Source organism: Neolamprologus brichardi, chromosome 1 (genome assembly GCF_056152115.1).
Source record: "Neolamprologus brichardi isolate AB-2024 chromosome 1, ASM5615211v1, whole genome shotgun sequence".
Lineage (NCBI taxonomy): Eukaryota > Metazoa > Chordata > Actinopteri > Cichliformes > Cichlidae > Neolamprologus > Neolamprologus brichardi.
The window spans coordinates 16,178,349-16,195,907 of record NC_142104.1 but is presented as its reverse complement, the minus strand read 5'-3'; the positions used below and the strand labels follow the sequence as shown (position 1 = coordinate 16,195,907).

Sequence of the window (17,559 nt, the reverse complement as noted above, 5' to 3'; positions counted from 1 at the left end):
AGCATCTCTAATAGAGGACTAATTTGACATAAATCCTTGTCTTATGGCGTATTTGACCCCGTGACCTACCTCTGGCACCCCAGTACCCCACGGGCACACTGCCTGTCAGTTTAAAGGGTCAAACAAAGGTAAAGAGAATGTAATTGCGTACTATCTACATTCTTCAGGGCTTCATCCTTAAAGCATCTTCCCTTGTGAAACCACTGACAGAAGCCTGTATTAGCTGAGTGACTGGGAAAATTCTCACACACATTGCGTGTTTTCAGAAAGTGTCTAACAATTAAGGCGTGTCCGCATTTCCCAATACATATTTGCTTGTGCCATTGCATGAATGTCAATATCTGTATGTGTGTGAGAGCAAGTATTGTTTGTCTCTCTGAGTATGTGTTAATCTCTTAAACACCTAACACTCCTCTACCTGCTCAGACAGGGCCACGGGTTAATTCTGGCTTCAGGCGTCGTGGCTAATAACTGCTCATCAACCGCAGCTTGAACTCTGAGAAACATCATGAGCTATCGTGGTGACCTTAAAAAAAGAACCAATAGAATACCGATTGAGGAATCGGGGAATTTATTTGCTAAAACCAAAACCCACCATTTAAAAAATATATTCAAAACTAATAAATACAAGATTACTTTCTTATAAATAATGACTGCACTCTGTGAGCTGGCAAACAAACACTTTCCGCGTTCCAGAAATGTTAGGGGATATAAACATGAGTCAAACAGCAGTTAAGAAATTAGTTACCAGGACAAATCTATGTGTGGTTGGGGAGACATGCAGCTGCCTGACCGAGCTGGTGAGAAGGTAGCACTGTCAATCATCTGTCACTTTCCACCACCGCATCGCAAATTAATCCAGATAGATGATAAATAGAAAGCTGCTGCATTCAGTGCCTTTCATATATGGAAAATGAGTCAACAGTTGAAAAAGGTACATAGCAACATGGATCTGTTGAAGACTGAGCAGTAGAGAAAATGTTGTATTACGTGGCTCCAGGCAGAAGAGTTGTAGCATGAGTAAATGAGGTGATTAGCAGGGATGGTGTGGGCTGTCACACGTCAGACACCGGGCTTAAAATCCAGTCACCATCTTATGTGTCAATCAGCGGCCCACCGAGGCAGTTAACCAATAGGTCAAACACAGTATACACTGAGCAATGTATGCGTTAGATGCACACCAGTAGACATATATACCTATACTCTGCAACAGTGAAGGAAGAGCATGTGCATTCATACCTTTGTGACATTTCTAACTCAGATGATGTACAAATTAATGACAGCGAATCACAATGCCAGAGAATACAACACAAACCACATAATAGGGCATTACAATGACTAATATGTGTTTTGGCTGATTTGATGCATGACTGGTGATACGATGTTCTCTGGAAAATTCCCTAACATATAGCAATGTCTCATAGGACTGTGATTGACATTTTATATTAAGTGCGATCTTGTGTCAACAAGTGCATCCATTTTACAATCCTTAAAAAAATCCTAGGTGGATATTGCAGAAGTTTTAAGCATATGTTATAAAGACACCCATATGGAAACAATATATATAAATCTTATAAAGTTTGTATCTGTCTTGTGTGAAACGTATATGAAAAGCATACAAGAGTGAAAACAGATATAAGATCCCTTGAAAAATTATATAAATGAAAGTTGTATGTTTTGGATACTTCCTAAAAGAATATATGAAAGTAATGAGAAAGTGGCCACTTTCATGAGTAAATCATATAAGCCTTATATGATTCACTATATTAAGTAAGCCAAATCTTATGCAAGTCTTTTATAAGTTTTTACTATTTCTTTTCCATATGGGCAGCGCAAGAGTATGACTCCCACTCAGCAAAAAACTTCAATAAAGCTCCTTAAACAAGAAAGGCAGACAAAGCTTGGTCTTAACAATGTGCTGCTGGAATATATGACAGGGGATCCAGGCCCCACAGAGCTACTGGGATTCTCTAGGCTTCTGAACTCCTGGCCTGCCCAATACAGAGCCTAATTAAAAGACCATTTAGGATAACTACCTTGACTTTTACAAACCTAATAAATCACTGGAGTGGTATGTTGGGGAAATCAGAGAAAGGAGGAGGGATTGGGTCAGACAGAAGAAACGGTTGGAAGGGCAGTTAAGGCGGGCAAAAAAAATGAGAAAGGATTGACCATAAGATGGAGGGAAGTTTGAGGGTGGCACAGGCATTTCTCTCCTCCCCTACAAATCCTGGCTGAAACAATAGGAGTCACTAAGAGCCATGGACCAGAGGGTGTGATAAGGTAATGATAATGTAATGAGGACCAATCATGAGGCTGAGCTAAGAGGAGGGCCCCTTAATTTCTCTCTGGAGTGGCAGCTCAGTGACAGACTGATTGCTCTGCCCGAGAGTGATCGCGCAAAAGAGAAAGAGTATGATCAATCATACATCAAAATGAATGAAGAAAGAGGAAGCCCATACAATCACCTAGGTACACACAGTAAAATAAAATGCAATCCAAGAAAACATTTCCACTCGAAATTCTACATAATTTCTATTATTGATGCCACAGTGGTTGTTGGTATAGGTGGTGTATTGCACTTCATTACATCATTTTGCTCTCTTGTGTATATAATATACTGGATAAAATGTTAGAAACATGCACTAATACTCTAATTAATTTTAAGTCATACATGCAAATGCACTAACGGGTCTTTAGATGTCACACTGGAATTTCAAGCTATCTTACATATTAAGGTAATGTTGCTCCTTATTAGAGTAAGCACGCAATCTGAGAGCTTTTCTTTCTCTCTGCAAACCCTGTTTGTTGCTGTTGCCTCATTCTTGTGGCTAAAAAACAAAAGTACTGAGTGCTAAACTAATGCAGGGTCACATCCTTGGATCAGAGTCATGGCTGGTAACAAATTAATGCAATCCCAACATAAAAACATAGAAAACTACATAATTAACTGTCATAAGCAGCAGAAGCAGTGTTGTGTATTTATGATTATAGATGGATTTTTCTCACTTTGTTGCCTCTTGGCATTACACTCAAATAACTGTGGTAGCAACAGAGTGTAATCAATAGCTTCTCCTTTGATTTTGTCACCCAATAGCAGACAAAAGTAAACAAAGGTTGGCAGAGCTTCGCCTACGTGAGAGAGTTCTCATCTGCACGAAGCAAATGTAATCTTTCTTAATAAATAATTACTTTGTATCGACATCGCTTTTGGTTTTAGGTTAATGGCTACAAGGCAGGTTACAAATAAAATAGACCAGGGAGGTAAAATTAGAGCAACTAAAAAATTCAAACATTTTTTTAAAAAAGAAAGAAAAACAAAAAAAAAGGGTTCAGGGTGTAACCCTTGGAATACTGTCTATTTAATGAATAGATCCTGGTTATGCTGAGTACCTTTGACAACATACCTCAATACTGAACTGTTTTCTCTTGAGCTTAAAAGCCAGGTCCTTGTGGTCAGGGAGTTGGCTCGCCAGACAGTTCAGGTAAGGTACTTGGCGTACGTGTAGCAGGCCTGTGAAAGGAAGAGGGAGCAGATTAAACCTGAAATACCACACAAAGTAAGAGCTTCCTTTACTTCTTCCTGCCTTACTACTTCATTTATTACAGAGCATGTGTATTTTATTTGACTGTGCCAACAGAAAACCCCATTGTGTTTCTCACACGTGCCATTTTTTATATAAACATAAAATAAGTGACAGCATTTTACAGATTTACTGAGTTACTACCAACTAGCAAGAAATTAACCGTCATTATTATGCTCAATACCCCTATTTTGGAAGAATGCTGTTCCCCTGCACCTTTCAAGGTAACGTTTTAGTATGTAGGCAGTAGCTGTATGAGCTGTATAAAAAATTGCTAGTGACCCCACGTTGACCTCAGCAAAAACTAATATTAAGTTTGATAAATCCATTCGTAAATGCAAGTCTTCATGTCTTTACAGATTAGTATTTTAGTAACAGATTATATTTTTGAATGTTTCAGAGTTTTGCAATGGCTTTTAAATGTGTAACTGATCATTATAAAGTTTGGGGGTTTGTTTTGAAAATTTGCATCTGTACAAGAGGATTAAATTTAAAGCACAAATTAAATGTAAAATTACTAACAACTAAATCTGCAATAGAATATACTGAGTAAATGTCATTGGCAGACTGAAATGAAGAAGTATTTTGTTCACATATCTGCATGTTAGACTTTTTCTATGATTTGGAGTATGAGCGAATGAAAATTTGCCAACTTACACTGGGACATACTAGAACAATAAGGACACAAGACAAAAACGCAAGCTACGGATTCTTACAAAGTTTTGGTGGATTTTTCCCCCCCACTCTTAGTCCTCAATTCATTCACCCCAGTTTTCTTAAAACTGGTTACATACTGTAAAAGTAGGGAGGCATAAATAAGTGTGAGAGAGAAAAGGAGTGATCGAGGGAGTAATGGAGAAAGGAAGACAGACATAAAAAGTGGGGGATGGTGGGTTCTCTCCTCTGTGCACTTGGGTGATTTCCCCTTGCCTGATTTGCAGTGACAGGCTTCCCAGCATGCTTTGAGCAGCCCTCAACTGCTGCCGCAAACACGCACGCGCATCCGCACGCACAATCTCACACTCGTACCAGATGCGTTTGCACTCATGAACACACATCAAAACAATTGTACACGTAAATGTATTTCATAACCCAACCAGAGCTTCTCTGGCTGGTTGAACAGGGCAAACATATATTTGAACAAGGTGTGCAAACAATATTAACTGCAAATTAAAAAGAACGTTCTGTTTTGGTTTTGCAAAACAAAATCATTAAAAAAAATTATACATCCTCACACTCATGTTGCAAAAGCTGAAAAGCCACCTGCCCTCACAATGCAGAGGAATGTGATCACTGCTGGGATGTGTGATCTAAATAAAACATTCTGTTGGATGAAAACAAAATCTGCCATTGAATGTTTTCAATCTCATCCCTTCATCTGTCACAACTAGGGCCGTCTAACAAGAGGGGGGTGGGGGGGGGGGGGTGGTGGAGGGGGGGTGAGAGGAAAAGCGCAAGAGTGAGTGGGAGAGTTCGAGAGGCACTGCTAAAAATACCCAACTCGCTTAAACTGACCTTTATGCGTGGAGGGTGTGATAGAGTGACAGAAAAGAGGAAAACATGCTGGAGAAAGAGGGAAAGATGAAACTGTACAGAAAAAGTGATGGTGAGGACGAGGAATGCAAACACAAACTACGGTGCCTGCCCTCCCTTCGTGTTTCCTTATTTCTTTCTCTCCAAGTGTCCCTTACCAGTGTCCTTTCCCCTACTGAAAGCCTTGCCCTCCATTTATTAGCAGAGCATGCTGGCCACGGAGACATTGACCGAGGGATAGAGCGATAGAGGCAGAGAGGAAGAGAGAGTGATGGTGAGAATATCGATTCCCCAGTGTTGGTCTGCTCTGCTCCAGAGCCTCAGGGGTATGGGACTGGGGATGAGAGTGGGCGAGGCGAGAGGGAGAGAGGCTCTGCTGGAGGGGGGAGGCAGGGATGGAGGGTGGGGGCAGTGGGTGCGAGGGAGAGGGGGTACAGCGTGGCAGCTGAATCCCCCCCGGCCTGTCTACTGAGGAGCACGTCTGATTGAGCAGCAGCACACTAACGCGCACTGACAGTCTGGCCTGCAAGGGGGCTGCCCTGCCTCCATCCACAGCCCAGCCTCAGCCTTAATGCACTGCCTGTATGTATGTGTGTGTATTTGATGGAAAAGAGACAGAAAGATAAGCGTGTGTGTTCTTACCATGGTAGTCTTTGTAGAGAGGGTTGGTCTCTCTCTCAGAGCCTTTGAATGATTCCAAGGCTATGGCATTGTCACATAGCCTGGTAATGTTGCCCATTAGAGCCCGGTCCTGTAGGACAGAGACAAACCAAGATTGAGGGAGGAAGGGAGGGAGGGAGGGAGGGGGAAAGACACACAGAACATTAACAGGTAATTAAAAGCCTCCTGACGGGCCATCAGAGTTTCAATTAAATTAGGTCATCATTTCCTGTGACCAGGTCATTTCTGCCCATGGCTTATGTGAATGTGATGAGGGATAGAAGGGAAAGTAGTGATGGGGCAAACAAATGGAGATAAACCTTAAGTCATAGATTTGAAAAAAAAAAGAGAGAGAAAAGCATGGGAAAATGTGCCACACTGTAAATATTTGATTTCATCAAATGTTTTACGAAAAAGCTTATAGCTGGATAGCTGGTGCACAAACTTAAACCTGCACCCAGCAGGGGAGGACTGGGGAGAAGTTTGAGAAGTAACATAGGCTTGGAGTGGATAGCTCCCCCTACTGGTTTGCTCAGTGACTTGACAATAAAGTGGACAAATTAGGGCTGAATACAGTAGAGAAAAAGAATGAGGAAGGAATATACAAAAGGGTGGAGGCAGAGGGTAAAAGAGTGAAAGGGAGGAAGAGAGAGGGACATTGGGACATAGGGGGAGAGGGAGTCCTGCATTATTAATCCCTTTGCCTCCTGAATCATTCACATCCTTCTCTCTGTGTTGGCTGCCACCGCCTAATGCAGTTTTCATGCCTTCATGTCTTTTCCCCACTCTTTCTTCTTCCTTTTCATTTTTGTCCTACTTTTAAAGTATGCATATCCTACCAGTCAGTACCACCAGCACTTACAGAGAATCTGAAGTCATTCGTGCAGCAATTACAGCCAATTCGAGAGTTTCAATAAGCATTATTCAACACATTATTAAAAACACTAATGGCACAATATGACTCAGTATCTGAGCGACAGCCCATGAAAAACTTTATCTGTACAAATCTGTTTAGAGGATTATAACTCTTCTGTGTGCATATAAATAGATAGATTAGATTCCTTATCAAGGAGTGATTTCAAACTTTCCACATACAGCAGCTCAGTTTAATAGCAACAGGGCAGAATGAGGTCGGTAAGACATGCACATGCGCCTCAGCTTCTTGAGTTTTTAAAGCAATAAAAGAAATGCTCCCCCCTGCTGAATATAATTCTTTATATGCTATTTATAATTAATAAAGGGCTGTAACAAGACTCGTTTGAGTCCTGTAATTAAACTCTATGCTACCTCAATAAATTCAGATTACGTCAGTGCAAATCCTTTGAAACCCTCAGCTTCAGCTGATGACCACTGTCTGACAGGTCACAGAGAGGGCCCAATGTTCACCTTATGCAGACTGCAGAAATAGCAAGTAAACAATCTTATTAATATGATCCCAAATCAGTCTGAGTGAGTTAAAGATGACCATCTGATGATCAAAAGTTGAACAAAATGAAAATATGAAATATTCTCTTGAAGATATGCAAAGAAATAAAGTCAGTAACAGGAGTTATTTTACAACTGAAAAAACTGCTCTGCTCTTCAGAATTACAAGAATAGGCAAGTGTTATATTCATAGGTAAGACTGCAGCTTATATAAACGGTGTAGAGGCTATGTGGACATCTTTCTGGACGAGCTGCAATATTTACGTCAATCAGGACAACGTGTTAGCCTGAGCACCAGGTGAGTATAGATGAGAGTATAGATGCATTATGGGGAAGACTGTGAACTTTACATTTGTGTGTAGGATGGGTGTGGTAGCAGGACCAAGTAAGATTGAGGGGAACCAGGCTAAGACGTACTTAATTAATATTTCAGATGGATTGTAGCACTGGGCTGCTGTGAGTAGGCTTTCAGTGAGTTGTTCAGCTTCCCAAGCTGCTCAATAATGTATTGAGTATTGTAGGCTAGCAGCGGTGGGCTAGCTGGCCAAGACAATAGAGCCTTGGCCAGGTAGCCCATTGCTACTAGTCTAGACAGTTTTCCAGAGGCCATACCTTCTCCATTATAACTATTTAAGAAATGCTCTGGCACAAAGAAACTCTTCTACCATGTCAAACTAATTTCTGTTATCAGTTTGAAGTGAGTAGGTTTTACACACCACTGCCTTCAAATGATTAATCACTTTACTGAGTGAATGAAATTCACATTAATTGTATAACTAAATTATATAACTAATAATAAGGTCACATAGCCCTAGTTACCTCTATGTTGGCTTAGTTACTGAACACCTGATTCAGTCCAAAATCTCCTCTCCTGTTCTTCCCCAACTCATTCACTTCTCTCCCCAGGGTGGAGGAGGGGGAGGGGACAGATTAAGGGTTTGGAAGCTTGGCCAGAGTGGGACAGGGGGACCGCTCCCACCACAGCTGACATCTGCTAGTTAGCCACTCTACCTTTTTTTGACTAGGCCAAGGCCGCTGTGCAGTGAGCACATATAGGCCTGGAGCCAGAGCAAGTTATGACAACACAGCTGTTCTGTAAGTTACTGACCTATATCTTTGTATAAAAGGCTCCGAAATAACAGTGTTTTCATGCTCTTGTGATTGAGTGAGGGAGTAAGAAAGTAGGGTGTTACAGTAAAAGAGTGGGCAGGTTGAAACATTTTGGCAGAAAGTCTCAGATGGCTTTTCTGGTGAGTGTGCTTCTGTGGTTGACTGTCTGGGGGAGGGCTGTGGTTTGCCATATGCCTCAGCAGATGACTCCATCTTCACACTGAGAGGCCAGACTGGACACAGGCGCATGCACGTGGACTCCCCCCAATTGCCTAACCACACCACCCACCTCCTCCCAAGATTTACACTTACAACTCGCAACTGCAAGGACTAATATTAGTAAGATAATAAAATGCATACACAGGCTCACACTCTGCTTAAAACTCTAATTTTAAAAACAGCACCATAAACCGCCTCACAGATTCAAAGGCCTTTAAAATAAGTATGCAACTGACTGTGTTTGCTGCAAAAGCATGGCTTCCAGGAAGTGGCCTGAGTCATACCAAGGTGACACTGAACTACAGGGTCAGGAGGATGACACAGTACAAAAGACTTCATACTATGCACTCTACTAATAAAAAAGACATAATCAAATCAAGTTTAAAACATCCCACTGGAGGAAAGAGACACAGGAATAAATGTTTTTGCACGTAATAAAACTACAGACAAACCTCTTTCAAAAAGAGATTCTCAACTATGTTTAATTGTTTACACGTGTCAACCAGTGTTTTACCTGAATAAGATGAGAAGGAACAGTAACTACTGCAACTGACAGTGATGACCTCAGTAAGGCACGCAGTCCATAAAGAAAGGTAGTCAAGGCGTGGCTATGCATGGGGTCGTCGTGGCAACTCAGGTCATCATTCCACAAAGCTGACCCAAGAGAGTGAAGCCCAACACGCAAGATATTACGAGACATGGACTATAAGATAAAACAAAAACAAAAGAGAAAAAAAACAGGGTCAGAAATACAGAAAATCTTCAAGAAAGAGTCGTGCAAATGTGTTTTATTTTACAGTACAGTCAAATGCAATAACACTGCTTCTGAACATTATCTGAGAACCGCTTTTAAATGATTTCAGTAAATGGCCTTGGGTAGTATTCCCAAACTTTGGAAGAGAGCGAATGGACAGTCTGCTTACCAGCACAGACAATCGGAACACAGTGCCCAAACGTGACTGGACACAACTGCCCAATCACAGAAGCCATCTGACACACGCACAATGGACCTGTCAGACAGGCTTCCAATATGGCCGCCACCCAGAAACTCCAGCACATTCTTGGCACCACAGCGATGCGCTGCAGCCAAGGGGGCCTGGGTAAGGGTGGAGTGCCTTCCCTTGAAACCCCCCCACTTCACTACAAGAGATCAACGGTAACCCACTCTCATGGGCAAAGAAAAAAAGTGGCCAAACAGTGGTGGGATATATATATCACTGAAACTGAAAGAATGGAGGAGCCTGTCCAAAGTGTGAGAGTTTTTTAGCCTTTAGTACAATTGCCTTTTATTTGGGGTTTCGTAAGGATGGCTCCTAATTACTGAGGTGAGAGCCAAAAGTGATTAACAAAGTCTTGGCCTAAAATCTGCTCACTTTTTGCTTTTGTCCCCCAGTCTCTTCTCTTCTTTATCCCTCCCCCTCTATTATCTCAACCCTCCCGAAATCTCCTCTGCCCCACTCCCTCCTGCTTCCTCTCCCGACAACATGACCTAAGCTTCATTTGGGTCTGGAGCAGAATCACAGGGATCTTAGAAAAATAAACCCCATTGTTTCTGGGAGATTTTTTTATAGTCAACTCATGTTGACTCATGTTATTCACCACCAGTGCTTCATTTCTATACCTTACTATGCCTAAATATGAGTTTTATGTGCGCTTCCCTTAAGTCACTTTCTTTGTTGAGCAGTCTCTTCAATCACAGGTTTTGTGGGACACAGAATTAGAAATGTATTTCTGATCCAGGAGATTTTTTTTCTCTTCTTTCTCTTTTTAAGTGCCCTTTCTTACTGTCCCTCTTCCCTTCTCTTTTTCTTTTCCTTCATCTTTCTTTCTCCCTTGACCAATACGGCAAGGCCGTGATGATCCATTTGGCAAAGTAAATCCATTGGGTATCCTTGTTGGTCTTCAGACAACAATTCTGACGGCTAAAGAACCAAATGGGACAGGCAAAAAAAAAAAAAAAGAAAGAAAGAAATTTATTTCTATGTGCAGCCCAGCAGGGGGGAGCTGTGGTAACATCAGTGTTGCTGTGGCAACATTAGCAGGGGAGGCCAAACTTAACTCCTATAGCTAAGCCTATAGAAAAATCAGGGAACAATGCCAATAAGGTCCAGCCAGAAGCCAGCCATATAGACTACAACAAGCCCGGAACCCCGACCTAATCAGCCAGTGTTTGTGGAGGCTCACACAACTCACACAACTCAACGGAATCCACCAAAAACATGCACAGGGAGATTAATCAACATTGTAATCTGTTATTTACAATTTATATTAAACAATATGAGCAGTCTCCCAAAAGCAGATAAACAAATCAACATAAAGATGCATACACACTATCATCCATACTGGCCTTTTTTCTGTGTGTGCCCATGTCGCCCTGTGCTAGTCTGCATTCCTGGACTGTGCCAACAGCACATCGGGCGGCCACACTGCTTTAATGATGTCAGCAGTTAATCTGGTGTTTGATTGACAGCGCTTGGGGAGGGAAAGTGGGGGGTAGGGGAGGTAAATCTTGTGCGTGAGTGACAGGGGGGGAGAGGTGGCTCCAGGTGACAAGCAGAGGGGTCACAGAATGTAGGTGAATAAGGCGTGCACATATGTGTGTGTTCATACATGCACATGTACGCACTGGATCACAAATAATAGAGTTTACATGCTTTTGTGTATGAACACTACTTATCAAGTATTTTTTAAATTAACAGTAGGACATTTAATAAACAAGCATGGAAAGTGAGGTAGATAAGGCCACAAATGCTTCTGGCACTCTGAAGAGGACCGGTGATTATTCAGAAGATTTATGTCAAAGATAAGACACACAGCTGGGAACACACAGGTGAGGTCAACCTGAGCAGGTGAGAAAGAGGTAAACAGGCTCAAGTAGTGGTTCAAATGTGACAAAAAAGCTTGGGGTCACAGATGCAGATCTAGTATCTCCCTCTGTGCTACTCCAGTGCTTGTAACAAACATTTATATGAACAATAGCTTGTAATTAAAAGTGAGCTTAAGACGTGGTATTTGTAACCTGGTACAGTTTCAGAGTTCAGCATCGTTGCCATACACTGAACATAAACAATAATGCACACGAAACATGGTTTAGGTTATATCACAGAGATTTGGATCACCCAGCACTGATAAGTGTTTCTTTGAACATTTTAAAGGCTGCAACTGGTTGAATGGGCAGAAAGGAGCAAATTTAAAACTGAAGGATCACCTGAAGTGGATCATATTTTTATTCAATTGTTTTGTTTACAGTTTTAGCCAAAAAAGTAAACCCACAGAGTTACATCTTGCTATGTGTATTAGATGTTTTTGTGGAAGGGACGGGCTGCAATAATTGAAAATACAAACTGTAATTGCAAAATCAGACTCTCAAATGAAACAGATACAAAACAGATATAATACTGGTTCTTACCATGGGGGTAGACAAATCAAAGCCTTCTCTGTGTATGGCCTCTTGAAGGGACTTCAGCAATGCAGAGTAAGACTCAATCATGCGACTAGAGAGAGCACAGGGTAGGGCAGAAAGAATGGGAACAGTGAAGCAGACACCCAGAAAGAGAACACAAAAGGGTTATTTAATATATGTAAATTGTCACTGAGACTATTTTGATAAAACTGGGCCAAGCCTATCACCGCAGTAGTTTAATCGTCTATGACTGCAGCATGTTCTTCCTGACTGTGCTTTTCTGTGGCCACTGAAGCAGACAGATGATCCATATCAAGAGATCCAATTAATTTATTTGGTTGATTAAATTACAACATGACTGGTTCTCTGTCAGCTCCCTGAGGATCTGATTGTGCCGAGACAGACAGATAGACAGATGAGACGCGCATATGCACAAACATACGCACAGCAAAGATGATACGTGAGAAGGACAGGAGAATTAATGGGTTGATATCTAAAATTAACAGGGAACAGCATTTTGGGTTTAATCAGGGGTAAGATGTGCACCACTGTCAAAGGGCATACGGTGTTATCAGAGCAACATTTAGCAACAATCAAGGGACTTCCGTGTGTCTATAGGATGGCCGACAGGAATGTTAACCCCATCTTTTTACACAAGACCCTCCACTTAAGAACGCCCCACCATTGTAATGACCACTCTGTGGTAACTCACACTGGGCTGCTATGTCAGTTGTCAATTCGACCTGCAGGCTACAAAAGCTGATACACATAGATTGGTCACACGCCAATAGCCATGTATAAAGAACAGTAATACACACTCGTGTTGATTACACTTGGCCAAGTATATCCATGTACTCTATTTCAGTTATTCAACACAACAATGGTGCCTCCTGACCCCGCTGTGGCTAATGATAGAGCTGGCTTGGTGAAAGAGGGACACCTACCCTCCACGGCCTCTCTGCCCATGCCCCAGCTCTGAGGTAGGGGGCTGGGATGGTGTGACATGTAGTTGAGGAGGTTGCTACTGGTTGGCAGCCATTGTGAGAGGCAGCATTGTGTTTTAGCTACCCCTACTGAGCAGCCCTCATTCAGGTACCAAAAAGGTCTAGGTGCTTAGCTACAGGGGCTAGTGCGTCAGCTAATTAGGATCATGCACAGGGAAGCTTCTTTATCTCAGCGTTCCTATTTCAGCAAGGGAAGAAAAGAGAAGAGAACGGGGATGCTTGGTCTTAAACAACAGGATCTGTATCACCTAGAGAGCAATTTGTGCCAATTATGCCTTCAAGTGAAACGAAGCAATTTAACAGCTAGGGTATCAACATGGGGCTTTGGACACGTGCAAGGGGGAGTAGCCTGCTTAGGAGTTTGTGTGGTACATGTGCGTGTGCAATGCACTGTGTATGTGAGCACATGCATGTGTGTTAATACCGGGGCGGGCTTGGGGCACAATGCTGCAGTGCAGGTGTAGTTTCCCGCTGTCAAAATGCCTGTGAGATCTATAACCCATTCAGACACTACAACAGCACCACTATGTCAGGCTTACTCAGATTCATCAGTGGACAAGATTTTTTTTCTCTATGTTTTTCCCATTAGGCAATGTTGAGTTATAGCAGCTAGTGGTGTCCACTTTACCATCCACACTTTTGAAAGTGAATGTTAACAAAATTCAGTGTATTGGGACAGTTGCTCTGCTAAAGAGTCTGTTTGCTGACATAAAAGAAGTGTGATACCATAAAGCCTCCTCCACATCCTCTGTGCTCCAGATTGCTATATTTACCCTGTGTGTGTGTGAGTGTGCCTTCGTGTGCACTTGTGTGTTCAGCAACACTCTTTGAGTAAAGAGCCTGCATGACCTCTGAACCCTAAGTACACTCAATGCAAGAGAAATCAAACAGACGCTGAGCAAACAAGGCCCTTATTTGAATAGACATACGCAACCTTTCCAAGAGCCTGAATGACTTGGGCCAGTGGCACGCTGCTCAGAACAGAAGACAAACCAGCCAGATTTTAATGAATTTGCATCAGTATATTTTTGAAAGTGGACATTTGACTCAAAAGTACAAAACAATGTGGATACTTTTGAGCAGGTATGCAAAAAGCACCAAAAAGCAATTTCAGCCTTAAAGATATGACTTTTTCATATTTTGAAGCAAATCAATGAAAAGCATAAACTATTAATGCAAAATTTAGCAAGATGCATGCTTGCTTTGCTTCTATAACTAATAAAAACTATAAACTTGACTGATTTAGGGAATAACAGAAAATTAGGAAATGTTCCAATAATCATGTTTCATATAATTAATTCAATAGCAGTGGATCCTAGACTCAAAAAGGGACATATATATGACAAATTACATTTTGTAAGCCATTAAAAAAATATACTGTGTAAAATTATAGACAGAAAAAAAATGTAATCAAGAAAAGAGAATATAATGATTATTAATCAAATGACAAGGAAAGCAATTATACCTTGCAAGCCTAAAGTTTAATAATTTCCTACAAATCTTAACCAAAGGGAGAAACCTCAGTCCTCTCATACTCTCTTCTTTAATTCATGTGACAGTTACAATACAGTAATGTTACCTTAAAATGATGTCGGTCTGTTTGCATTGTACCTGTATTCTGTGAAAAATGCCATGTTTGCTTACCTGTGTTCTGTGGATGATGTCTTATTTGTATAACTGTGTTTTGTGGGTGGTGTCGTGCTTGTGTGCCTGTGTTCTGTGGATTGTGTCTCATTGGTTTCCATGTGTTCTGTTGATAGTGTCTTGTCCTTTTACCTGTTTGTTGTTGATGACTGGGTGGGATGTTCTGGAAGGTAGAAGCGGTGGCACTTGGCTGCCTGGCGAATTTCTGGCTCCATTGTCTTGGAAACATCATAGTAATGCCCAAATCGGGAAGAAGAGGCCAGGGCACACTGAAAAGGTCAAAGGGTCAACTTTTGGAAAGTGAAACAATAAAAAATCTAACCCAATTAATTTAAAAACCACTTTCAATAAAATCGGACACCTCTACCTGCTTTGAACTTTTTTAAATTATTGGTGTGTATTTAATGTTTTTCAAATAAGAACAGAACAGTTCACAGGAAAATAAACTTATTTGTTTTCCTAATTTGTAAAGAGTTTGTTTTTCCGCTCCATGGTAAAGCAATTGCATTGTTTATGGGTCATTCCTCCACATTCCTACAGCAGAGAAGTTAAATAACCACTATGACCACACTCTTAATCATTTCTTCACATAAATGTCCACTTCTGGCTGTGAAAGCAAACGCATCACGGACGCAGGGAAGGCGGATGTTTTCCTGCAGCTGAAAGAGAGAGTTTTAGCTCTTCTCTCTGAGTGAAACCAGGGATTCTATTGTCAAAGGGGCCCTTAATCTACTCCTAATCTGGATTAGGGCCCCCGGTGTGTCCCTCTCCTGGCGGGACGAGGGGGTCAGGAGGGCAGGGGGGTCAGGAGCTCATCTTCTCTTTGTGAGCTAGGCAACCCGCTTAGCGTTCCATCCCCGCCCTGACGGCCTCACCTTTGATCTGATGTCTTCATCGGGAGAGCAACTCAGTGGGCTATGCCAGGAGAGGTGTGTGTAAGGGGAAAGTAAGCGTTGACTCTGCGGGTGAATTTGGGATGCAAATCCTCTGGTTGGGCTTACTAGTGGTTTGTAAAGACGATTTTACAGGGGAAGGGGGAGAGGTGAGGAAAGGACACAGATATAAAGAAGTTTCCAGGGAGAGAGAAAGAAGGAGAGGATCCCCAGGGACACACTGTGTGCTGTTAATCCACATAGCGATATGGATTATAGAGCGACGGGGGTAGACTGCAGAGAAGTAGAAGGGGAGGGTCACCTCTCCTCAAAGCGGAAGAAAGAGTGTAGGGCTGCCGACCCTAGCAGGGGGAAAGGCAGGGATTTGGGGAAAGACAGAGGCGCAGGTCTGGGTCATAGGGTTGAGCGAGCAGACATGTCAATGCACAGGCTGCAAAGTACTCTTGTTTCCCAGGCTAAGCAGGGGTGCAGGCGTGTGTATATGTGTGTATATGCGAGTTGGGGACCAGTGAAAAGCCTACCTATTGCCAGTTAAGTGTGAGTAATCTGGCCCAGCTCTGAAAGGAGAGGCTGAGGCCTCATTCACCCCACAAAGGAGTTTAGAAGCTGATAGATTTAGTGGTTGAGACAATTGCCAAACCACTAAAGTCCAGAGTGCCAGTGCAATCTGGCAAATCATCATTAACAGAGACACATTTTGAACTTTTAAGAATTAAAAAAAGATTACCTTTACTCCAACACAATATGAGACATCATATATAATGTATATATCAATCTGACTACCTGTACTTTAGGTAGATTCTGATAGCGCCAGGCAATCTTCATAGCATCCAAATTGTCCTGGGGTTCACAAGACAGCCTGGGCTGTTCCACAGGCTTGTGAATGGCCACATCGTCCAAGATGGGAGCAGGGAGTTCCTGTTCAAAACAGTATATTACACTTCATGTAACTGGTGTAAGGGTTTGTTATTTCCATTGGCATGGAATTTTTGAGTAGAATATGGGGACTATAAGAAGTCCCAGTGTAAGAAGATGTTGTTGAACCTGGGCACCGGTTTATTGTGATAAAATTATTTTCTGAAATCCATGTAAAATAATTAAAATAAACAGATACCTGGCATTATTACCAGTGGTGGGTCAAAAACTAGATCCTGAATGATTTGGCATCATAAGTGCCAATGAGTTTCTAATAACATGGTTTTTATAAAAGTTTATGTGCAGGCCAAATATTTAAACTAAAAACAACTGTAGTGGTAACACAGCAGGATATATAATCATGTGTATTACATTACAAAAAAATAATAATCTAAAGACTGACTCATTGCAGAATTTAATCTCAGTCTCTAAGGCTTAACATAAATACAATATGGAAAGAGATCCTGATAAGAGACTCAAAACTACAGTGGGGCAAAAAAGTATTTAGTCAGCCACCGATTGTGCAAGTTCCCCCACTTAAAATGATGACAGAGGTCAGTAATTTGCACCAGAGGTACACTTCAACTGTGAGAGACAGAATGTGAAAAAAAAATCCATGAATTCACATGGTAGGATTTGTAAAGAATTTATTCGTAAATCAGGGTGGAAAATAAGTATTTGGTCACCTCAAACAAGGAAAATCCCTGGCTCTCACAGACCTGTAATGTCTTCTGTAAGAAGCTTTTCTGTCCCCCACTCGTTACCTGTATGAATGGCACCTGTTTGACCTCATCATCTGTATAAAAGACACCTGTCCACAGCCTCAACCAGTCAGACTCCAAACTCCGCCATGGCCAAGACCAAAGAGCTTTCGAAGGACACCAGGAAAAGAATTGTAGACCTGCATCAGACTGGGAAGAGTGAATCTACAATAGGCAAGCAGCTTGGTGTGAAAAAATCAACTGTGGGAGCAATCATCAGAAAATGGAAGACATACAAGACCACTGATAATCTCCCTCGATCTGGGGCTCCACGCAAGATCTCATCCCGTGGGGTCAAAATGATCATGAGAACGGTGAGCAAAGATCCCAGAACCACACGGGGGGACCTGGTGAATGACCTGCAGAGAGCTGGGACCAAAGTAACAAAGGTCACCATCAGTAACACAC

General features: G+C 41.9%; 1 protein-coding gene across 1 annotated transcript in view; it reads right to left on the bottom strand.

Annotated features, from left to right (window-relative positions):
- elp4 (elongator acetyltransferase complex subunit 4) overlaps nucleotides 1-17,559 on the bottom strand; it is a 54,493-nt gene that overhangs the window by 26,551 nt on the left and 10,383 nt on the right. The window contains exons 4-9 of the mRNA XM_006779981.3: nucleotides 16,259-16,393; nucleotides 14,715-14,851; nucleotides 11,941-12,025; nucleotides 9,046-9,234; nucleotides 5,760-5,868; nucleotides 3,408-3,514 (exon numbers count right to left, since the gene is read on the bottom strand). Coding sequence (XP_006780044.1) covers nucleotides 3,408-3,514; nucleotides 5,760-5,868; nucleotides 9,046-9,234; nucleotides 11,941-12,025; nucleotides 14,715-14,851; nucleotides 16,259-16,393 — 762 coding nt within the window. The remainder of the gene's footprint in view (nucleotides 1-3,407; nucleotides 3,515-5,759; nucleotides 5,869-9,045; nucleotides 9,235-11,940; nucleotides 12,026-14,714; nucleotides 14,852-16,258; nucleotides 16,394-17,559) is intronic.